We start from the raw sequence: 23,826 nt of genomic DNA, 5'->3' as shown, positions 1-23,826 counted from the left end.
AAATCTGTCACGCTCTCTCTTGCTTGGATTAATTTTCTGATTATTCCGACCCTAATTTAAGAAGCAACCCTGATTCGCTTCATCAGAAAACATTTTAAAAGTTAGATGTGATCTGAAAAGTTAGAATATGTTGTTGAATTTGGGATGTTGAGTGCACAATTTATATCCTGAGGATATGTGTCAGATAAGTATGTATACATTATGTCTGCTTTGCTTTTTAGTGATTAGATTTGGGTTTGGGATCATATATTATTTTAATACCACGATGCAAATGAATAAAAGTATGAGAGTGGTATTGCAGTTATTTCCTCATTCTTGTAAGACCGATCAGACTACAATGTCCTCTCTGTACAGCCCATAAAAGAAGGACAAAGAAATCCTTTATTCCTCTCACAATGGCGCGTCTTCCTGTGCTCTAGCGCCCCCGTGTGGCGGAGATCAGCAGCGCCCCCAGCAGCTCCAGGAGCCGGCGGTGGGAGTGGAGGATCCCGTGCCGAGCCGAGCACTCACGCCAGCTTTGACAGGCAGCTGCTGCTCTCCACATCCGACTGGAAGCGCCGCGCACCATGCACCGAGCCGTGTGCTCGTAGCGCTTCTCCCGGCGGGCCCTGCATGCACCAGGAGCACCCTCCTTCCTCCCCAGCGGGTATGGAGCAGGAACCCGGCGTGGCGGGTTTCATACCCCTGAATGAACACGAGCAGAGGTATTACTCTGGTCTGCACAGCCTGTGCCAGGCGGACGCCTCGGGGAAGCTGTCGTCCGGCAAAGTGGCGGAGCTCTTCAAGGCGTCTCAGCTGCCTCCAGAGTCGCTGCACAAGGTGAGTCCGGCTGCACATCTGCGCCTGTGTGGATGGAGGCGTTCGGCCGCCCGACACCCGGACCCGCGGACCGGAACCACCCGCATTATGCTGCGCATTGGGATTCTGGACCGGGTTGAGGATCCATATCTGCCGTGTGTGTGTGTGTGTGTGTGTGTGTGTGTGTGTGTGTGTGGTTCAACCCAGACCCGAGATTTACGTCTGGATAATCTCCTCTATTTAAAGCAGCTGCTTCCCTACTAATTACACCCGTTCAATGATTGAATTGAATTCCAGTTGGGCTGGAAATGAGTTCACTAATGAGTCTGAGAATAGCTTTATAACTTGATACCGTCCCGTCAACATGTTTGTTGATTTCAGATTAAGACTGCACAGCAGCAGGACCAAGATCGGGTCATTTTGGGGGGTAGAAGTGACACAAAGTCAGAAGCCATAAAATGGACCGAAAATGGGCGTGAATCCAGTAAAAATAAAATAAATCTGAACATCCATAAACCCTGCAGCCACGTGCACGCACGCCTGTGCCTTTAAGGGCTGCAACATCCACGTTTGCTGTAAATGCTGAGTTGTAAACTGTTTAATTGCCTCTATGATTTTGCTGACTTGCTGCAGGGACATGAGCCCATTTTTCCAGCTGAGAAGAGCGCGGCGGGGGTCACGGTCCCGCGGGGCCTGCTCCCGGGCTATCGCAGCCCATTGTCCCTCTGCGTGGTTGTCAGGAAGCTCGGCACTGAGCCCCCGCTTCCTTCCTGTCCGGGCCTGGACGGCCGCCATGGCGCGGGGCTGATTGACACCCAGCTTTCTGAGGCGCTTGGCTCTGCTGCAGGATGCCTGCAGGATCGCTCCCGGACTGAGGCCTGGCGTCCGGGGTCACCGTGTCAAACGGGCTCAGAGGAGCACCAACGTCAGGTTTCCTCCGTGGTCATGGAGGAGGGTTTCGTCACCAACGCCCTTTCCCTCACGCTGTGTGGAGGCATAACACGGCGAGATTAAGCAAATTGGCTGAGGAGGGATTTTCTGGTGCGGTCTGTGTTTACGGCAGATAAGCAGTCAAGGCCCGGCCCGTCTTCCTGCTGAGCCCGTGACTCACATAGATGACCCTGCAGGAAATCAGCTCATCTGCTCACTTTTTTTTGTTTTGTTTTGCAAATCACCTACAAAAATCCGGAAAAGGACGCCGTCCAGGAGCCGCCTGCTGCTCAGGCCTGCGTTTGCTTTGGTTCTGGTCGTCCCTAGCAGTTGGACTCCCTTGTTTATTCCAGTCACATTCACACATTATTCCAGTTTTCCCTTCAACACATTGTTGCCGAGATGCAAACAGGCGTGTGTTTGCTTGTAAATGCAGGTCTGCGTTCGCTCATATTTATTACCGAGGTGGGTCACGCTGGCGTCTCCTGTGTGCTCGGACCGTAATAACGTGTTGAACCTGTCTGGTTGGCTCGGGTGTGGCCCGGATCACTCGGCAGGACTCCCTGCTGGCGTTACTGGGACGACTGGTTGTGTCACGCAATGACGATGGCAGTTCTGAGACAGAGCGGGACAGTGAAATATGGACTGATGGGTTCCCGTCCTCGCTGGGCCAAAACAAAGTGCTCCGTATCGGATGGGAGGCGCTTGATATGAAATGATCTGGTCGCTCATAGAAGCTTGCAGGTCCTCCCAGACTTGCATATTAGGTTCGTAGTCGGTCGGCTTTTTAATGAAATCAAATAATTAACAATAACCGAGCTGATTGGACAAATGGACGTTGGACATACCTGATGTATGTCCAACGTCCATTTGTGGCAAAAACCAGCTAAAATAGCAACTGGGGAGCTTTGCTGCCACTTTGCTGCCACTTGCTGTCTAGTGTCACTTTACACGTTTTCAAGAGTGTGTGTTTAACACACACAGCATCCCCCCCCAACCCTCCCCACACCTCCCCAACTCCCCCATCCAGGAAGGCTCGCTCACCAAAATGGCCGTAAAATGCATTCCACTTCCAGTTCCTCCCATCTGCCAAAAGCAGTTCCAGCAAAATGCCCCCGCAGCCGTTTCCAGCGCCAAAATGCAGACGTGTGCGAGCGTGCACAGTCCCGCGCGGCGCTAATTACCGTTATGGGCAGCAGCTGCTTCCAGAGTTGGAAGCCACGTGGGCCCTGTTTCACATTGTTCCCCCAGTTATATTTTGAGGAATGTTTCCCTGATTGTCCTCCATAATCCTAATCTTCTTTGCTCCCCCATGGGGCCCATTGTAGCTCTAATCAAAAGAGTGCTGCTGATCCCTGACTTACTGTTTCTGGCAGGCTCAGTCGGCCTGAACAACCTGTAATTCGTGGACTCCGTCTGATAAAATGTAAACGTTTAGGCAGCCGCCCCTGATGTTCTGTGCGTAGTCGGGGAGTATTGAAGCAACATGTGATATTGACTCTCAAGACAGAAGTGGGAGCCCCACGCATGGAGTTATTTATCATTAGAAGACATCAACTTGCTGCAGACTAACCGACGTTTAGGTCCATCCATGCATATCGACTATTAATAAGTGGAGTTTGCACTTTAAAATGCTACATTTTGCCAATTATTGTGGTAGAAGTGGCACGTTTGCATGGTAGACATGTTATAACATGTTTATAAGAGACGTTTATAGCATCAGTTTGGCAGGATCTTCACAACTTGTCTCCCCTCGTTGTTCTCCTCTTCCAGGTGACCGAAGTGTGCGGAGCGAAGCATCTGGGATACTTCGGCCCGTCGCAGTTCTACGTGGCGCTGAAGCTGCTGGCGGCCGCCCAGTCCGGCCTCCCCGTCCACCTGGACAGCGTCACGGCTAGTAAGTGGACCGCCGTCTTATGTGAGCAAAAGGGGATCAGGAGATTACGGGAACGTGGCGGGATTTGGTCTAATCTGGATGAGAGGCGAGTCGCGTGGAAAGGGCCGAGGGGGACGGAGTGTAAAATCATTCCCAACCTGAGGAAAAGGGGCGAGCACGCGGCAGCGCGGGATTAGGAGAAGTAATATGCTCATAGTTTTAGATTAATCCCACTGTGACTCGCTTCAGGAGAATGGAATTATATAAAGATGCTCATCCTGATTAATCCCCAGTCTAATCCCGGATGTTTTAAAGGGACATTCTACTAATTTAGCTTCCGAGGAAACGGAATAAAAACTGAGGTGAACACGTAAATACAATAAAAGCGTGTCTCCGTTTTCAGATCTACCTCTGCCCAGATTCGTCGGCCTGAAGAACGACTCAGAGGTGCGACACTCCACAGGCCCAGATGCTCAGGGGGTTCTGTGTGGTACCAGCTCCGTCTCCCGGTGTCCAGCAGACAGGAGCGCCATCCGACAGGTGGAGGTCAGCACGAAAAAGGCAAGGACACCTTCCAGCTGCTCCGCGTTTGCTGGCTTTGGGTTGGATGTTAAATACTGAGGAGATTCAGAGCCTGAGCTCTTCTGCCTTATCAGGAGTCGGGGAGAGATTAGAGGACGTGTCCTTGAACGCACCGTCAACATGTAGCGAGACTGAACACGGACTGAGACTAAATACACCTCAGATAAACCTGATCTTTTGCTCTGGAATGTGGTCTGTGTTTGGGGAAGGGGGCAGTGCAGGCCCAGATTATGGCTGGTTCCAGGAACGACTGTTAGGATTATTATGTCCATGAAGGGAAGTGATAGCATTAAAGCTAATTGTGGTTCTTTCTGCAAGAACAACGTGATCCGCGTAACGAATCTCTCTCCCTTTAGGAACCTCACTCGTCACCGAAGTCACCTCGCGCTTCGCCGCCTCACTCGCCTCCGACCCACCGCGGTTTCCCATACAGCCAGCAGAGGAATGGGGCCGACGCACAGAGCGGTAAATTGATTTCCAGCATTTTGCCGTGGAAACGAAGCCCGTTCTTATCTGCACCGCTCTGTTTTTTTTTTTTTAATGGGATCTGTGATGGTTTAGAAGGAGGTTCTGAGATTAATCTGGTCCGCAGGTCTTTCAGATCTGCAACTGTGCTCGACAGAAAACTAATTCTGACTTCTTCCGTCCGCCAGCGTATGAAAGCAAACGCGCCTCCCGTGGGATCGTTCAGCTGGAGCCACGCGCCTCATCGGCGCGCTACGGGGTCCCGCCTGCAGTGGAGCACGCCCCCATGGCTCGCGTAGGTTTTGTTTTTTCCCCACACGATGACTGAAATATTTGCTCCGCTGTGCGTCACAGTTTGCATCACGTCTTCCGTTCCAGACTTGCTCATCAGAGAAGCTGGACCAGCAGGCCGAAGCGGACGGTTCCGACAGCGACCCCTGGAGGATCACTGAGGAACAGCTGGAGTATTACACAAACCAGTTCAAGAGTCTGCAGCCTGACCTGGGCGCTCTCATCCTGGGTAAGGGTCGACCACGGCTGCGCTGATCTCTCCCGACGGGGGTCGCGTGCAACAACGTAACGTACGTTTTAACGTTTTCCAGCACTGATGCTTGTTTTCCAGGATCCATCGCAAAGAACTTCTTCACCAAGTCCAAGCTGCCCATCCCAGAGCTTTCCCACATTTGGTAGGTGCTGTCAGGCACCGAGGCCCTTCTTTGTTGAGCGGCAAGCCTGCACACACACACACACACACACACACACACACACACACACAAACACACACAGGCTTCTATTTTAAGTGCAGAATTTTGCTGCCATCTCATCCTTAGACAAAAATATTTTTTTGTCATTTGGTTAGCACACACACACACACACACACACACACACACACACACACACACACACACACACACACACACACACACACCAATCATCTTGATAATCCATCTCTCCATCACGTCTCCCTGTGAGCTCTGTATGTGGGAATCTGTAATATAATAACATTTAGTAACAGTTTTGTAGTGAATTGCTAAAGACTAAAATACTAAAGAGAAAGCAAAGAACATAATGTCTTAAATCTGCTGTGAGTTTCCACCAAGATAATGACATTGTTTCCATAAACGGGGAGAGAATAGTTGGTTGCAGCTCCCAGATAAGGGGCTGCCAGGATGAGCAGTAATGTAACCTTGTTCTTCCATCTCCATCGCCAGGGAGTTGAGTGACGTGGACAGAGACGGAGCGCTCACCTTCTCTGAGTTCTGTACAGCCTTTCACTTGATCGTGGCACGCAAGAACGGCTACCCGCTTCCAGAAGGCCTTCCCCCGTCCCTGCGGCCGGGGTTCGTCCAGCAGGAGGAGGACCTGCCAGAGACCCCTGAGGTGAGAGAGACTTCACCGGAGCGTCCTTGTGTTTTGCTTTGACTTCAGGACTAAGCCCGAAAGTGTTCTCTTTGTGCAGAGTCCTAAGCCTCTTATCGTATTTGAGGATGCTGAACCGAGGCCAAGTCAGAGGGTACGTCTCCTCTCATCTTCTGCAGCAACTGTGACAAAAAGTCCTCGCTGCTGCCTGTAGGGGGCAGCAGCGCACCAAGTTAACCTCATCTGCTGCTTTATCTGCACGTCTTTTAAAAGATTTCACTTCATTTTTCTGATAAATGTGCTGTCATCTATACGATAGACCGATCACCTATCTGTGCTGTTTATATTTCCTCAGGATCGGGCGATAGAGAGGCTCCAGTCAAACCCAAAAGCAGTTAAACAAGAGCTAAAAAAGGAAGAAAAGTGCAGGCAAGGTAAATGTTTCAAGGTGGAGCATCTTTTGCATCAGAGCAGCGTGTGCATGTGGCACACGGCGATTTATGCGTGTTTTTAACATGCTGGCTTTTTTTTTTTTAACTGACCCGCTGAATTGTGTTTCTGTGTCACAGATGTTGCGATGAAAAGGATGGTAACATCAGAGGAGAAACCTCTGAGGCCAGGTGGGGCTCGTTTTAATGAAAGGAAATATATGTGCACGAGAAAATCCATCGCTGAGGTCACCGTAGTTCCACTTTATGTAACACATGCTGCTCCCGGTACTTCATGTCTGTTGCAGCTTTGGCGAAGTTCAGAAACTACGACTTAACTAACTCATCTAAATCCAGTCAACCAAGCAACTCTGACCTATACCCCCCCCCTCCTTTCCCCCCCAGACCCGCCTCACGACCTGGACCTGCAGATGAGGATGAAAACCAGGCCGAGGTGACGGCAGCAGACGCTCCAGAAACTCTCGAATGCGGCGCGGCTCTGTAGCTTCACGGTTCTTCCTGCATTCACCTCCAGGTCTTACTCCAGCACATCATTTGAAGATGCCATGAAGAAAGCGGAAGAGCCCCCCACCCCTCCGCCCCGGCCTCAGAAGTCTCACTCTCGCGCCTCCTCGCTGGACCTCAACAAGCTCTTCCAGCAGGGAGCTCCGGGTAAAGATTTACGGCTTTTCCAAAAAAAAAAAAGGGAGTTTGAAATGGCCCAAAATTACAAATAACACATGTGCGAGAACCCAGAATTAGAACCCCGCTGGTTTATAGCTCAGTGGTATGTTGTTTGGGTTTCAGGGGTGAAAAGCGGCTGGCTGCCCCCTCCTCCCGCCCTTCCTCCGAGACCATCCGCCTCACAGGTACGCGCACGTCTCGCCCTTAGATCAAACCAACAGCAGCTCCTCTGAACTGCACGAGCGTCTCATGAATGAGCCCTGAGGGAGAGCTCAGACTGAGCGGCGCGTTTCGTCCTCCCCATCATCAGGTTTCTCCCTTTGTCAACGTCTCGGAGAAGACGCCCCTGAAGAAGGTGCAGCAGCCAAACTTTGCAGACTTCAGCCACTTCAGGGAGGAGGTGAGCGTGAAATGAAATGTTCCGCTCGGATCCGTCCTGGTTTGGGTTTCCGGCTGTAGCGAAGAGCGACGTGATTTATGTTTTCAGAAGGGCGGGAGAGACGGAAAACAATGGATGGGTTAAAAGCATCATCCGAAGACTGCGGCTGGTTGGCTTTTCTCCCATAGACTCACATTTTTTGACGTCTTCTTCTGCAAAAACGCTGATGGGAGCCTGATCCTCAGCGTCTGTCCACTTCTCTTCTTTTGCTCCAACACAACACGTACAACTGCAGTTTAGGAACAAAATATCTTGAGTTAAAGAATAAATTTGCAGTGAGATTCACTCGTTTTTATGGCTTCGAGACCATAAATGGTCTATTGTTATTATTTAGTAAATTCTCCCTCATGAAAAATCAGAAAAGTCCTTCCCTTCTATTAGGTGATTTTATTGTAAGAAAGTGACATAGACAACATGTCAGATGCTGATGCTGGGACAGGACAGCTAATGTCATCTCTCAGATAATCATCATATCTGCGTTATCTCAGGTATAGCAGGACCACTGCAGCTGTAATGCTGCATTTTCTGTGGCTTCCGTACTATTCCTCTGGTCAGATGGGGTCTCCGACTTTATGGGACGTTCAGATTACATGTAATTAGAAGGTCAAAGGGCACTGCAGCTCCTAATTTTACCCAAACGCACTGACTCGATCCTTCCTCTGTTATCTTGGAGGCCATGCGAGCCTTCAAATCCTTCCTCCATTACTGGGCTGCTCTCCATTGTTTATCTTAAACCGAGCCTGTGCAGGCTCACTACGGCCCAGTCCTCCTCATTTATAGTAGAAGTTACCTGGAAAAAACTCAATTTGCTTTGAGGGTCTGGTTACTCATTCATCCAGAGGTTTACATGCTTCGTGTCTGCGCTTCAGTTATTTAGACAGGGTGAAACTCACACCGGCCCAAAGCCCCAGAGAGGCAGCTGGAAATGATAGCTTCCCCAACATAATGGTGAATATTTAATCCATCTTGGCTTAAATTACACTGATGTGTGATGTCAGGCTCCTTAACCAAACACATTCTCACATCACCTGGCTTAACCTGTTGAATTCACTATTTCAAGACCCCCTGCCAATCACGGAAACACTGAGCTTTCTGAATAAAGCATTATATTCTCCCCTGGATGATATCTGGGAACCATATGATATCTGTAAACTATATTTATGGCATCACATTAAGAAAAGCAGACACAAAGTGTCATGCACATGCAAACAGACTAATAAATATGTCATCAATCAGGAGATCAACTACTGTAGCTAACAGGCTAACAGCATCTATAAATTAGGGCTGTGGAGCGCTTGGCTGAAAGCGGAGGGTTCCCGGTTCAAGCCGCTCTTTGGAAGAAACTTGGGAAGTGTTCTGGTAACAGGTGTCAGGACAGTTTCAGTTCACTGCCGAGGTACCCTCGAGCATGGCGCTAAACCCCCAAAACCCCATTCAAGGGTGTGGCCTGCCTTCTCCCACGTGCAGCTGGGAGAGGCTCCGGGTCCTCCCCATGACCCCAAAAGGGATAAAGCGGTTAAGAAGAGAAAAAGTCTAAACAAATTATGCAGATTATACGGATGGATTGGGAAGATCACGTCAGGCTGGAGTTCCAATTATTCCCACAACTAATATGATGATTAAAAAAACCTCTTTCTCACAAAAGTCATGAAATTGTTCAGTAACAGATTTTTTAAAACATGAACAAATCTCCTGGTTCTAAAACTTTAATCCAAACTGAATGCTCTATATTCAGTATTATTTAATATAGAGCAGATTTAATCCAATTTTGACAAAACCAGGTCTAAATGTAGCACTGAAGCAAATTGAATCTTTAGTTCTTATTCTTTGCGGCACAGACGCTTGTTTCCCATCTTAACATCTGAGGGAAATGACTGGGAGGACTGGGACGATGGTCATGACCTCACAAATGTGTGAAAGTCCTTAAACACAACTTTAAATCTGCCACTCCCCAAATTTCTTCCTTCAAAGACGTCATTTCATGACAATCTCTGTCCGAAAAGGTTATTTGTTCCAGTATAAGTTAAAGCACTTGAGCAATAATATAATGTAGTGTGTGTTCAGACTGACTGGCGCACAAATATGCTTTATATCTGGGATTTTCGCGTGTCGGAGATGATAAATATTTCTCTACTCAGACTGTAGCATAACAGCTGTCAAACTAGTGTAAACAGTGTTGGTGGGTGGGGCGCCGGCCCTGTGATTCATAGATCTAGAAGCCAAAAACACAGCAGCAGAAGAGACGTTTGCTGCCTTCTTTCATGGGAAAATTCTGTTCTCAGTAATATAAAATGTATCTAGAGGGGAACAGTAAGTACTGTCTTTCCCTTTAGCCAACTATAAATTGCTCCATTGAGCCCAGAGGTTATAGCGTTGGGTTTGTTACCTAATCTGTTTTTTTCTAATCTGGCGGTCTGTCCACAGTGGGCGGGGCCACCGTCTCCATCATACTGGTCTCTTGGGTTTCATGTGAAATCAGTTGTCCCGTGCGTGCGGGGCCTGTCCTCTAAAGGTCCATGTAACGATGGCAGCAGTAATTCTTCATCCCTCTGACCTCGTCTCTGAGGCGGCCACCCATGCAGCCCCCGCAGCCCCCTGCGCTTTATCGCCGCGGCGCCGGCCGCCGCTTCTCTGCTCCTCTTTAATGTTCCCTCGCTGTGGTTGTTAGTTCGCATCCAGCGGCGCAGCAGATCCCTTTGAGTTTGAACGCCAGCCGCGTTGCTCGGGCCAAATGGATTTTTAGGTTTCTTGAGGGTAGAGTTCTGAGCGGCGGCAGTCGCCTGTTTAAAGCATCAGGAAAGCCACGGAATTTGATCCCACGCCGCGAAGAAAATGAGCGGATCCGGCCCACGAGATCCAAATTTCACTCTTTCATGGGAAATTTTTAAAAGCGCGGTAGTTTCCCATCTAGCCGAGGTGCGTCCGCAGCGGCGCATCGTGGGACCGGCTCCTGTTGTGGAGAACCTGCAGTTACACTTGAGCACGTGAGCCTCTCTGCTGAGTGAAAGCAGGTGGGGATCCTTCATGTGTTCCCCCCGGAGGAGAAACCACGGCTGAAATACAGCAGGAAGATGCAATAAAAGCAAGTTAATCTATCATGGATGCCCCTGGGCGGGCAGGAAGCCGTGCCGGGAGAGCAGTAGATCGCCGCCTTTTGCACTGATTTATCCAGAGTGGGGACGGGGAGGTCACACTCCATCCTGTCCCTTTAGCCGCTCGGGTGCCGTGTTTAACCTCATCCTGGCAGCAGAGCTGCGAGGCAGCGAGATATCTGTCATCACAAGGATTAGCGGCCAGCAGAGGTGAAGAGGGCAGCGGTCACACCAGGCTGACCGGATTCAAGTTCAAGATCGTTCCTAGATGAACGTAATGTTGGAAACGGGAGTTGAACGCTTCAGCGTTCCTTCCTCATACAACCTGTCCTGCCTCTGCCCACGATGAGCAGTGGCTTTGGTGTTTCTTGCTTTTGCTTTACGTGATTAGACAGATTTTTTCAGCCTGCCTGAGAGTCTGTTTACTCAAATTTAAGCCAAAGTTCTCATTTTAAAACACAACCACACGAAGAGCAGCATATTTGCTGAGTACGCAGGCTTCAAAAGTGTCCGTCGGGGTGATCCTGCTGTTATTTTCCCCTCTTTGCTCATGTGTCTGTTTCCTGTGTTGCAGGAGGAGAGCAGCGTGAAGCCTGACACAGCAGGCCCCAAGTCCAGGTTTGGTCCAAGTACCGAAGACCTGACAAGTGCTTCAAAACAGGTCCAGAGTCCAAAAATGTGTATTCTAGTTTAATGCCATTAAATCCTCCTGGGGGGGGGGGTCAGGTAATGATTATTTAATGTGGTTAATGAATGAAACTCTCCTTCAGGATGAGGTTGGAGTTTCTCAGGCGCCACAGAAGCCCGTCCGAAGGAAATATCACCCAGAAAATCCGAGCGTGGAGACGGTTCCGCCGACCGGCACCTCATTTCCTACCAAGGCTGCTCAAAAGTTAGTCGAGCCATGTTTTTAATGTAGTTTCTCAGCTTATAAAGGTGGATAATTCGCTAAACGTGGCTCTGGCTCCAGATTTCATTGGCCAAAGCTGCTCTAATCAGTGTTTTCGTGGCTTATTGTTTTGGTGTAATGGCCCATGTTTCTAATGGTTAGATTTCCTCTCATCGTTTCCATTGCTGTTATTTTGTGGCTCCGGCGTGCAGCTGTTTTCAATTTTTAAAATCGTCTCTAAAAGTCCCCTCTGTCCGCTGCCCAGAACCGAACAGAAGACAGAGCTGGCACCTCCTGACTCTGCGTGCTGCAACATTCAGTTAGTGGAGAACAAAGAACCTGAAACAGAAACGGGGCTCAAACGATGACAGCCTATCACTGTTGTGTTCTTTCCCTGCTGCCTCTCAATGAGTGGCATTTCAAATATTTTGCTGTTATGAGCGCCGTAGAGTGATTAGCATTATTGGATGTCCTCCGTCCGGTCATAATGAGTCCAGCATGTGTGGTCCTGTTTCACTGTTGATGAGGCGCCTCCTTCCAGCCATCACCGCAGTAAAAGGTAGCCATCAATAAGAGTTGTGCCTGCCAGCGATGGCTGGATGATGGATTTAACCTCCCCTCCCCCCTCCCCAACTTAGAATTCAAGCATCCGGTCTTGAAGGCAGCATCCCATTGTTTGGCAGGGCTTTTAATCCCATCTCCAAACACCCTGTCTGGCCCTAAATAAACCTGACAGCTCTGGAGAGGGAGCTCCGTGTTGGGTCGATGTGAGCTCCCTCTAGAGCTGCGCCAAACACGGGTACGGTTTGATATTTTGGCTCTTTACAGATGCAAAAATCTGACTCTAAAAACACTCTTCCAGGCTGCAGCCCAGGCAGAGGAGGGAAATCCAGATGGCCATCCGAAAAAACAAGGAAACCAACGCCGTGTTGACTCGTCTCAACAGCGAACTCCAACAACAACTGAAGGTCAGAGCATATCCTGTTTGCTGACGCACGCTTCACTGGAAACCGCAGACGTAAGGTCAACACGGGCGACATTAGAGAGGCGATGTTGCCCTCTGGTGGTAGGTTTCAGCAAAATAATCCGTTTTACAGGCACCTCCCCCCGTTACTTAAAAGGTGCTGGAATCTACTATATACAAAGGAAATATACAGATTTTCACCGCGGACATGAGCGACCACGGTCCTGGTGCTGCGCCTCAGGGTTTAGCGCTGCCTCTTTTCCAGCGAGGGCCACGGTTACGGCGAGAAGCTTCAGGCTCGGCTGGCTGATCTATTACCCATCACTGGCAGCTGAACCGATGGTTGGCTCAGGGGATGTGTCCACAGCACACGCGCTCACGTGTGGAACACATGTTGCATGCCTCCCATTCTCTCCGTAAATGATCCAGTCCTGAGCCCGTCCTATCATGCACACACACACACACACAGACACAAACACACCCCGGTTGTGGTTTTTCTGTCAGCGACTTAAAATGCAAAAATTGGGCAGTTTTATTGTGAGGCTTCTATTTTTTGTTTAGAAGAGGAATGTCCTTCCTTTCAGAAATAATCCAGGATTATTCATTCCTGCCTCTGCTAGATTCTTAAAGCATCTGTGGAATTTTGCAGAGAAACGCATACGTGGCTTTATATAGACTCAGGCCATGTTGAAATCCCAAACAGCCATCAGCATTCCCAAATGTCTTCTCCAAAATAGAGCTTCGGCCGCTCGGACATCCAACAGCAACAGGGTGTGTGAGGAGAAGCTGAAGGGAAACAAGAATTTCTGCTAAATTTGAACTATCCTGCTAAAAAAAATGTCCACGTTGGAAACACGAATCCTTTAATTTGATATGGCGGAAATAATTGCTGATGAATTTACAGGGAAAATCTACAGACAGCCGTCTGATTCTAATACTTTCCATAAGTTCTCTCCTTCCACTGATGGAACGTGGCTCCTAAAATACATTGTTGAATGTCATTTTGAGGATTTCACTATATTTATTTCACCCTCAGTGCACAAAGTCGTCTTCTCAAGGCAGATAATGCAACAAGCAGATGCTGGTGATTTTTACCTTCTGACCTTTCCTGCAGCTCGGCGGTGTTCAACCCCCCCATGGACGAGCAGATGATCAAAGATTTTGAACTCTTTTAACTCCCACAGCCTCCATCCAGTGACACCTTGACAACATAAAAACCTCAGTAAAACTATGAATCAGCCGCTCGCAGCTTCCACAGTGGACACATGAAGATATCCGTTACGCTTCCTGAATCCCAGCCAACACGGCCCACTCCAGCAAGCGTGTCACCCTGGTCTGCAGCCGGTAGTTTGCTCATGACGGTCCAAAGCCAGTTTGCAATTGAAGATGTTCGTTCACGCTGCTGCTTAGAATAACTGGAATATTCACTTTTCAGACACAAACATTGTAACCAGTTCTGGGTTGTCATGGAGATGGTGCTCTTATGTTAGAATACTTGTAATCATTTACACTTTTTCATACTAACAATGACCTTTTTGGTCATCGAAGTCCTCGATTTCAGTGTATTTCCCATTTCCTCACTTGCTGAGTGGCTGTGATTAAAGGGAGTGTGTTTTCGGTTCCAGGTGGTTCACCAGGAGAGGGTCACTCTGGAGTCCCAGCTGGAGCTCCTGCGGCCTCTGGCCCCAGCCTGACAGACGTCTGCTCCCCGGCTCCAGCATCCACCATGCCCCAATGTCATGTACTCGCAGTAACTGTAAAAGGGTGTCGATAACAGGCCAGTCAGGACTTATCATATTACTTTGTGGCATTTTCGGCATTAAACAAGTATAAAATAGCCTCTGTGACGATCTAACTTATTTTTCTGTCCACATATAGTGGACCTTGACCACGCGTGTTGCCACGGCTCGAGTAGCGCTCTGTGTTCTAGGTGGCGCTGTGCGACGTTGCTCAATATTAATTTATTTACTTTTTGCACTTAAACTATTTAAAAGGAGAGTCTCCTTTCATCGGGATGTAGCTACATTTTCGGATTATTGGCGTGTAGCGCTGACACCGACGAATGTTGACACTGGATCTGTCGCCATTCTACTTGAAAATTAGCTTCACGCTTCGTGCAAGCAGCACGTCATCAGTTTGAGTCCCTTTACGTTCACAAAACAGACGATGACCTGAAGAGATGCCTGGCAAACACAGCGAAGCATTAGAGTGCAAGATTTAAAGGTGTTTGTTTATATCTATGCAAATATCTATTTGGTGCTACTTCAGCTTCCGTTACAACAATGTTCCGTGCATCCTGACTGTTTGTGATGGTAAATGACGTCGTTAACATCCGTGACAGCATGCTTGAATGATGTAAGCCTTTGGACTGTAAATGAAATCATGCACAACTGAGCTCTGGGCTAATGAAATCAATAAAGTTGTCTATTTTTAAGACTTGTTAATACTTTACTGAACCAACGGATGCCATTGTTCTTTGCTACTGTTGAAGTGTTGCGGCGGACCTTGTTGTAGATGCACACATACGTCACAAAATCACATTGGTGAAGGTCTGAGCATGACTGGCTGGAGCTAAAAGAGGAGGTGAAAGCCTGCGATGGGACCAGTTTAGCGTTTAAGAAGCCCACATTCAAGTTTGGACACAAGAGCAGATGTCTGAGGTCGTTATCGTTGCCATTAGAGTGAAAGAGATCAAACAGAGAGCGCTTCTATCCCTCCGGCTCACATAGCAGCTGCGCTTTCTCTGACACAGACATAACAGTCACGGGTCAAGCAGATCGCCACCGATGGCCGGATTCCCAGACCCTCGGCCACTGCCCTCCAAAAATACTCAGTGACACACTTGGCTCCTCACACCTACTTCTCACTCCGCAAAACTGCTTTTAAACTTGTCAGCAGGTCTGACACGCTGGGTTTTAGGTAGAAATGGAGCGATTGTGCTGCAAGATCTTTGATTAAGTTGCTTTTTTTTAGCAGTAAAGGAGCCTGGAATTGTTTTGGTAAATTACTTTTTAATAGATTTTTTTAATTGAAAATCAGGCTTTTAACAGTTAAAGTAGTCCTCGTGAAGTTGATTTGACTTTAAGGCCATTGTAATGTTCCATTTTTGTTTCCGTAGTCAAGCCAAAAATTTGCTTGCTAATCTGAATAAAATACCGTTTGTCCATTCACACAGCTGGACATGGTTAAACTTTGCATGACTCTTATTTTCCCTTGAAATATGAGTATAAAGCTCTTTTACCGGATGTGAACCAGCAAAGAACCAAGAGCTTAAACGTTTTCTTTTAAGTAAAAAAGACACGTCTAAGGAAAGCAGCAGCAGTGTGTTTAAAGCCTTCTTAAGGCAGCGTGCATGAATGTGACATGATGAATGAGCAGCGGTGAAAGAGTTCAGCGGGGAAGACAAAGACAGGAGGCCAGATGACAAGAAGGTCCCAAATCCTCTTTGGCATAATCAATGTTTGGAACAGGCCTGCATGACGGTACCTGCCACCACATCCTATAGCAGCTCCTCCCCCACCTGTAGGGTCTATTTTGTCTCTATACATCCGCACAGTGGTGTGAATGTGGACTAAAGGAAGCAGGAAACCACCTTCTGTGAACCATAAACAATATTTAAGTGTTTGTTTTGCATTTATACAGGACAGCTGCCTGCATAGAGGGGCCTATATGTATTAACCATGGGTTGTCTTCAACTAGGTGCCAGTTGGATAAATTTGCCAGCTCAGAGTCCCAACCTGGCTTATTATTACCCACAACCTGGGGACACTGGTATTTATTGCACACTAAAACAAATACAATTAAAATTAACACCCCAGGAAGCTCCATATGAATATCTAAGATACTGTAAGTTACCGGTATACAAATGTCTAATTCTTTGTTGGAATAAAATACATTCGTTTTCAACTGTAATGTAAACACTGTAAATATGCAACAGGCTTGTCAATAAATTGCATTAGCCTCGGTGGCTTTAATTTAAAGCTCACCCTACTCGCCCAAAGATTACCAGCTTTTGTCCATTCAAGTTAGGCCTTTTGTTGCGGCGCCATTACTCAAAGATGACGGCATGCAGCATTTCTCTTGTCTCTTCTTTGTCCCAGGCTGCACTTTGCAAAGGTTTGCACTTCTGCTGTGGACATTAGGCAACAGGAAGGGCTTTGAGGCTGTCACCTCTACTGATTCTGGTGCTGTCAGCTGCTGGGATTTAGCTAAACACTCATTCAGCAAATGTGAATGAAGCTTGTCCCATGGCTGTCAGGTCTGCGCACAGAGGGGAGAGCGAAAATTAAACCAAATTTGTCACCGCAAAGAAAAACTTAGCAAGTGTGTGTGTGTGTGTGTGTGTGTGTGTGTGTGTGTGTGTGTGTGTGTGTGTGTGTGTGTGTGTGTGCGTGCCATCCTGGTCAATACTCATCTTCACTTATCTTCAAGAAATAGAAAACACAAAGTAAGCAAATAATTTAACCCTTGTGCTAAATTTGGAGGGGAAAAAGAGTTCCTGAAGGCACCACCATGCCTTATCAAGCATGGAATGAACATGAGCTCTTATGGTGCTGACCTGTGATCCCTGACCTGAAATTTGGAATCAGGTCATATTTCTGTCAGGGTGGACAGTTGTGGTCCAATAAAATTTGAAGAAAATTCTGAAACTGATCACAATGAAGGAGCTGTTTTGCTTTGATTATCAAAGGTCAAAGTCCCTCCAGAATTCGGAACATCAAAAAATAATTGGTGATCTATTCCTTGGCCCATTATCAGCATTTCCTCAAAGTTTCATTAGAATCGGCTATCACATGACCTCAGTGGACAGTAACCCTATAAATACTTAATATATATGAATATTATAATATATTGTCCCTGTAATATTGACTCTTAATGGCAGATTTTCATGCTACCTAATCTTGTTTTCAAGAGACGGCCCAGAGTCCCGATCCGGTCTCGCTGATCCGTTCCAGGATTTCCCCGCCACCGTTTTTTAAAAACCACCTCCAGTTTGGAGCTCCGAGCGGAGCCACACGCCGCAGCCGCGTTCGGGACGGCAGATGACCCGGCGCCGCAGCCAGGAGCACCACAGTCCTCCGTGACCACTGCAAGGATGGGGGGCATCGGCAGGGGCAGCCGCAGCTGAATCCGCAGAAAGCGGAGCAGGGCTTGAGGGGAGAGAACTGCTTTCTGCTCACTTTTCAGCCACTTTTTGTTGGATTTACACCCCGGTCCGAACCAACATGCCTTTTGCCAAACGAATAGTGGAGCCTCGGTTGCTGTGCAGGTATCAGATCCCGAACGAGGAGAGCTTGCTTTTCGAGGATCTGGTCTCCATCAGTAACGTGGCTCTGTCTCGGACCTTGCGACAGCTGTCGGACCTGGCCAAACATGCCTGCTCCATATTCCAGGAGCTGGAGACCGACCTCGCCACCACCAACCAGCGAGTCAGGGGGCTTCAGGGCAGAATTAGCCAACTTCAACACACTTGTTCCGAACTGGACCCCAAACAGGAGGCAGTGCGTGAGTAACGCGTTACTTTACTCCGCGACTCTGTCTTTTAAATGAATGGCGCAGATGAAAATGCATTCAACTAAGTTTACAGCGAGTTGGACGTGGGTCGAACCGGTGCAGGTCATCGCAGAACTAATATTTACACACAGTGAATGAAGCCTTTCTTTCATTTTAGGGCTAATATGCGTTTGTTTACGTTAGCATTTAATCACATGGCTGTGTTGTTTTAATGCCGGGCTATGGGCGTGTGACAGCGGGGATATTCTTCTTGTTTGTGCTAATAACCACGCACTTTTATTACTTTTATTATTAACTTATTACTCTTGATGGGCCAAAGCCTCAAGATGATTCAAATCCTTTTTTTTTATTTGCATTTTAGTTGTGTTACAGGTGGATTTTTGGCGATGACGCACTTTGGTCTGAGGAGTAGTTAAAAAGTTCAGCCGATACAAAACGCAACTTCTTTGTAGTTACTCGGTTATAAACGATGCTCTGCTGACCTCCTGCTCCTCCTGTTGAACTTTCCTTGGCCACAGCTAAGAATTCATTACCCAGATATCGCAGCATGTGGCCACCGGCAGGCTCCCGCACCCCCTCCCCTGGACACACACCCACACACACACCCACACACACACACACACACACACACACACACACAAACAAGAGGTGATATGATACTCTGTGTGTGTGTGTGTGTGTGTGTGTGTGTGTGTGTGTGTGTGTTCTGCAGTCTACCTAAAGAGCATCTCCTCTGCCCTTGGATATAGCCCAGTGAATCTGTCCCAGCTTTAGGTTCAGCATGTCCTCGCATGTTCCATAGTCCCTGCTTCCTGTTCTGGTCTGTGACTGGTTATTTAGCCTAAAGGTATCCCCCACCACCCCCCAACCACCACCACCACTTGTCTTCTCATTCCTGGTGTCTGCAGAGGTTGTTCGCAGGCCTCGTGGTTGGGTTGGAGCGGCGGTGGGATGTCGTTACTCGGAGAGTCCGATTTTCCGCTTGGACACAAACACAGTTTGAGCCTGATCAAAAGTGGCTCCATCGGTTTGTGTTTGCTGCTCGTAGAGATCCGTCGTTACACGGTGATAACGGGTGCATGCATCTGACAGCGCGCCCCGGCTTTATTTTATTTATTTTCCCACAGATCATTGTTTGTCTCGTTTTGTTGGGAACCCAGCATGTGCTTAAGCTTAAACATTGCATATATGCCTGTCATACCAGAAGCGCCATTCCAGGTTATACTGGGATGGAATCATAACCTATATTGGTGCGTGTCACGCAGGACGTCTGCGTGCAACTTCCAACAGCTAACCTCCTTTTCCTAGAAAAGCCTAATTACTCTTAATTGTGCTTTTCATATTAATGGTGTCAGGGGCAACCATAAACAACAGTGTCCTCCCTAATCTGAATGACAATCAGTGTAAATAGAGCTCTCCGTGGGTGGGTGCGGGCTTTTATGATGTGACTGTGTCCTGTCTCCGGGTCGGCTGCTACGGAACACAGCTGCAGATGCCACGCTGAATTGTGCAGAATCAGGTACTGAGTCTCTGAAAAGGTTACACAGCTGCTGTAGGGTGTGCACGGGCAGCACGGTACAAAAATATTCAAGCACAACGCGCTTGAGTAATTGGAAGTAAAATTCCAGCCTCCGATATCCAACGGCCAAAGGAACAAAATGATCCCCAGCACTTACCGTAAATGGATAGTGAAGAGGAAAACTCGGAAAATCCAATTGACACAATTCCACATTTCCCACTAGTCTCTTAACCTCTGCCTTTCACTTCAACACACATTTACACACTTATACTTGTGTAACACCCACTAGGGTCCGTGTTTGACAGACAGGAGCGCTCCAGCTCTCTGATCAGCGTCCTGGCTCTGCTGGGGTTTAAGTTACACAGGCTTGGTGCTCCTGGATGAGCTGCACTCATGGCTGCAAGGGGTTCCGGGGCTTTTCTGGTCCCACAACACGTGTCTTTCACCATCCCTTTGAAGACTGGATGCACTCAAAGGTGCAGTTCCCAACAACGTTAAACACAAGAGCATACATGTTAGATGACAAACATACTTTCTGTCCTGTCTACTGGCAGTCAGAACAGGAAATTCATCATTCCCTTTCATTATTTTTGTCGTGTTCAAGTATTAAATATTCAAGATTAAACCAAGAACAATACAGCAAAACCGGAAATCCGTTCATGTCCTTCTGCTAGAAAAGATGTGCGGACTTGTTATTCAGTCAGTAAAGTGGTGAATGTCCCTTTAAAGTTATTAGAGCTGTCAAGTGCTGAGTGAACACTGACTCCAGCTTCAGTAATTCCTTCCTTAACCCCTCGTGGCCCTAGATTTAAGAAAACACACGAGCCTGAAGCTCCTTATTTGCTTCAAGGCATGTTGTGTTTTTATCTAAAATACTTCACCGCACGCTTAAACAACCTCTTGAGTAGGAATGAGCGCCATGTATTTATGTTCCGCAGTCTCTCAGTGATCCACTTCAGTACCGTCTGCGAGCCGTGTGGCCGGGGCCGAGTGTTTCTGTGGACGGGAGCGCTGTAATGTATCATCTGTGCTACTACTATAAACCCCACGAGAGTAGCTCGGAGCAGGAAAACACATTAGGCTGCTGACTGTCCTTCCCTCGTATTCCATTGATTCACTCCAGCCATTACTGGGACTTTGATTTACAAAGTGAGGACACAACAACAAGTCAATGCACGCTGACTCGGTCTGCGTTAGGATCCTAAAGCATGCGTGAATGATAATCTTTGTCATCAGTGAGTGAAATCAGAGCTTTTCTGGGCTCTAGTAAAGTCAACTGTGGCTGGGATAGATGAGAAAAGATGGCACCGGGCTCTATCTTTCCGACAGCGAAAGGGGAGACTTAAATGAAAGAAATACATCAGTGATTCTTGGATTATATGTTTGGAAAAGCAGCGAGAGCCTCGACCTCTCTCTCATTATCAGAAACATCAGCATATTTCTGCAGGTCCTGACAACCTGCAGATATAATACGCCTGCTAATTATAGAGCAGATTTCAAAGACTCACTCATTTATTCCCGTACCTTCCCCCTCTTCCCAGCCAGAAAAGATGCCGTGCCCTCCTGCCTTCATTCAGATGTTGTCCAAACCCTCCAATATAGTGATTTGGTTCAGTTTTCAGCTTGTAGCCTGGTATTAACCTCTCAGTCTGTTCACTAGCAGCACTTTTTTATATACCAGGGTCATTTGTCCATGTTATACTGACAGCTTCACATTAACTTTGCCTGTGTTTCAGCAGCGTAGCCCCCTCTGTTGCTCAGCGCACGATTGAAGTGGTTTCTTCTGAACCTTTTCTGTCAAGTCAAACATTCCAAGAAGCCAACGACCAGGAAACCACACCGCTCGCTTGCACTTCAGGGACCTTGCACCCCACACGTGTTCCCTAAATTGGCCTGCAAGACCGCTGTGATGAGAGAGAGAGAGAGAAAAACGAGGGGGCGATGGGACTCAGTAGGATGAGGTCGTGTTTATTTATGAATAGAGGTGTTCCCTAAATTAGGTTGAAGTTGCTTGAGGGAAACGTGCAAGTGATTACACTTTACATTCCTGTGGCTGGACCCTCCACGAGAGCAAGTGCTTCTGAATGTGAGTTGAACGCGGACATGGTTCATTCACCTAAATCACTTCTGCCCTCGTGTATATTCTCAGGTATATACAACAGGGTTTGTGTTCGTCTCCAGTTTGTTGCAGGCACCAGGTTGTTGCCGCTGCTGCAGGAATTAGAGACGAAGGTAAACTCTCTCGTTGCCTTCAGGGTTGTTTGCGTGTCCCTTCTTTTCCCTCTTATCAAATAAGACTCCCAGTGGTCGTCACTCTATAGAGCTCTGAGTGTGGCCCACAGGGCTGCCATGACAAATGAAGCTTATTCTTAAAAGGAGGTGGAAAGTCACCCCTCGACCATAAAAGCCAGATAACCCACCCACCGTCCCTCATCCCCCCTACACACAACACAAAGAGCAAACACAGCCGCCCCCTTCTTGCTTATCGCTCGGTCTCTAAAGACTTCAGCAGCCAATTAGGGTGGATTTAATGTTTGACATGATGCTGTCCAGCTACAGGTCAGCGATCCGGCAAGTCCCTCATATAGGGCCATGAATGGTTAAACCGTCAGATTCAACTTAATACTTCAAAAGATTCTTCCAGTTCAGCTCATTCCTAACGCATAATAACGTTGCTTTGTTTTTACACTAATTCACAGAGTTGTCAAGTGTGGCGACCTACACAACACAGTATTATGTAAGAAAGCAAAGCTTTGGCCAGATATCTGGTTAATGCACACCTGTATTTAGGCTGAGTTGACCTTTGTGGAGCCCAACGTTTACGACACCTCGTCCCCACATTCTTTTCCGTGGCAACCGGGAGAAATATTGACGACTCAAAGCAGCCTTTAAAATGCCAGCGCCTTGCCTTTGTTTTGCTGCCGTTAGCCAACAGCTTCTCCAGTCGCCAGCGCTGGCATCCCTGATATGATCTCCCAGCATGCCTCTGGGATCCTCCACAGTCCCACTACCATCACATCACAAAGACTGGCTTAACTATTACGCAATGAATTAATCTTTCAGAAATGTCAAGACATACCCTCAGATTTTTTCCTTGAAGACAGGATAAAAAGTCAAGTAAAATCCAGTTAGTTCGCATTTCTAACTGCCCCCTAAGAGAATCGCTTCGGTCTCTTGTGGGAGGATAGAAGGAAATCACAGATAAAACCTTTATTAAACATATGTGATGTCTACCTGCTCTCTGAAGACACTTCTTTTCTTTCATTATCTTGTATTCAAGTGTGCGCAGCTAAACGCCTGCAAATTTAGACTTTTCAGAGATTGTTTCATCTGATACTGAGACGCACTTGAGTGGCAAGAGAAAAGTGGGCGGTGGGGAAATTGAGAGCTGAGCTGGTCTAAGAGGAAGGAACCATGTGTGGGTTTGCAGTCTTTGCCATGCAGGTGTTTAGACTGGGATTTGACTGGAATGTGAACTCGCTGTGCCGCTGCGGACGACTGAGTGGCTCAACCGGGTTGAATCTGGAAAGTTGAAAAGGATGTTTATGTCCTTCCTACCACCTTCCAAGTGATGGATTACAGCACCAGTGGAGGTGAGGGTGGAGTAGTTTAGGATAGCACTCATGGATATGCAGGGTTATGTTATATGCATGTATATTTGGCATCCTTTGGCTGCCAATCTCGTATAAACGCCACTTAAAGCCAGCCTACCCGTGTTATCTACTTCCTGTTGTGTTTGTGCCACGTCACTGCCCTGGATAAGGACTATTTTTCCTCTGCTTCTTGTCACATCAGCACCTTTCCTTAAAGCCCCTTTTGACATCGTGATTGGTTTTTTTAATGAACTTTTTCCTCCCGGCACAAGCTCTGTGTCACAGAAAAGGCGAGATCTCACACAGTAAATCAATGATTTATTAGCCAGCAGGGATTTTCTACACGTCTTTTCTTCATAGTTCAGATTTCTGCCAGATGTGCATCTTTTAAATGCCTCACAACTGAGAATGACCTGAGGCCTCTTTACAGTCTTTCCTGGATAAGTTAGCATGCTAGGATGTCCCCTCTCCACCCAGACAACTTTGCTTGGAAGCACACGCGAGCTCACCCTTTTCACTGGCCTTTGCTCCTCCCCCACTTTCTGTTCTCCTTGAGTAGGATATTTCCTTGCCATCGGGATTCATCTTTTTCCCTTGCCAGTAATTTCTGTGCCTGCCTGCTTCCTCAGGCATCTCTCTCTCTATCTCTCTCTCTTTCACTCTCTCTCATCGTATCCCAGTTTCTAATTTTGAG

General features: G+C 47.7%; 2 protein-coding genes across 9 annotated transcripts in view; both read left to right on the top strand.

Moving 5' to 3' along the window:
* The first annotated feature begins 448 nt into the window (after positions 1–448).
* reps2 (RALBP1 associated Eps domain containing 2) lies at positions 449–14,940 on the top strand. Of its 6 annotated transcripts, XR_965364.2 has the most exons (21): positions 449–819; positions 3,502–3,625; positions 4,008–4,165; positions 4,543–4,651; positions 4,840–4,946; positions 5,030–5,171; positions 5,274–5,337; positions 5,863–6,031; positions 6,111–6,164; positions 6,366–6,444; positions 6,580–6,630; positions 6,844–6,892; positions 6,974–7,110; positions 7,246–7,307; positions 7,433–7,522; positions 11,228–11,314; positions 11,424–11,545; positions 11,808–12,101; positions 12,181–12,341; positions 12,405–12,510; positions 14,132–14,150. XR_965364.2 is itself a non-coding variant. In XM_011614522.2 (19 exons), the coding sequence occupies exons 1-19, from the start codon at positions 613–615 to the stop codon at positions 14,198–14,200; spliced, it is 1,986 nt and encodes a 661-aa protein (XP_011612824.2). In that variant the 5' UTR covers positions 452–612; the 3' UTR covers positions 14,201–14,334. The 6 variants fall into 6 exon arrangements, 4 of the variants coding, with proteins under 4 accessions (XP_029684288.1, XP_029684289.1, XP_011612826.2 ...); XR_003886300.1 differs by having other exon boundaries at positions 11,808–12,341; XM_011614522.2 differs by lacking the exons at positions 11,808–12,101; positions 12,181–12,341 and having other exon boundaries at positions 452–819; positions 14,132–14,334.
* Positions 14,941–17,529: 2,589 nt separating this feature from the next.
* The window catches only part of nhsa (Nance-Horan syndrome a (congenital cataracts and dental anomalies)), a 41,874-nt gene continuing 35,577 nt past the window's right edge, over positions 17,530–23,826 (top strand). For 2 of the 3 annotated variants that reach the window (XM_029828175.1, XM_029828174.1), the window contains exon 1: positions 17,530–18,011. In XM_029828175.1, coding sequence (XP_029684035.1) covers positions 17,732–18,011 — 280 coding nt within the window. In that variant the 5' untranslated portion in view covers positions 17,530–17,731. The remainder of the gene's footprint in view (positions 18,012–23,826) is intronic. The other variant, XM_029828178.1, reaches the window with a different exon arrangement.

The sequence above is a fragment of the Takifugu rubripes genome, chromosome 20 (assembly GCF_901000725.2).
Source record: "Takifugu rubripes chromosome 20, fTakRub1.2, whole genome shotgun sequence".
In the NCBI taxonomy this organism is placed as follows: Eukaryota; Metazoa; Chordata; class Actinopteri; order Tetraodontiformes; family Tetraodontidae; genus Takifugu; species Takifugu rubripes.
This window is presented reverse-complemented; position numbering and strand designations above follow the sequence as displayed.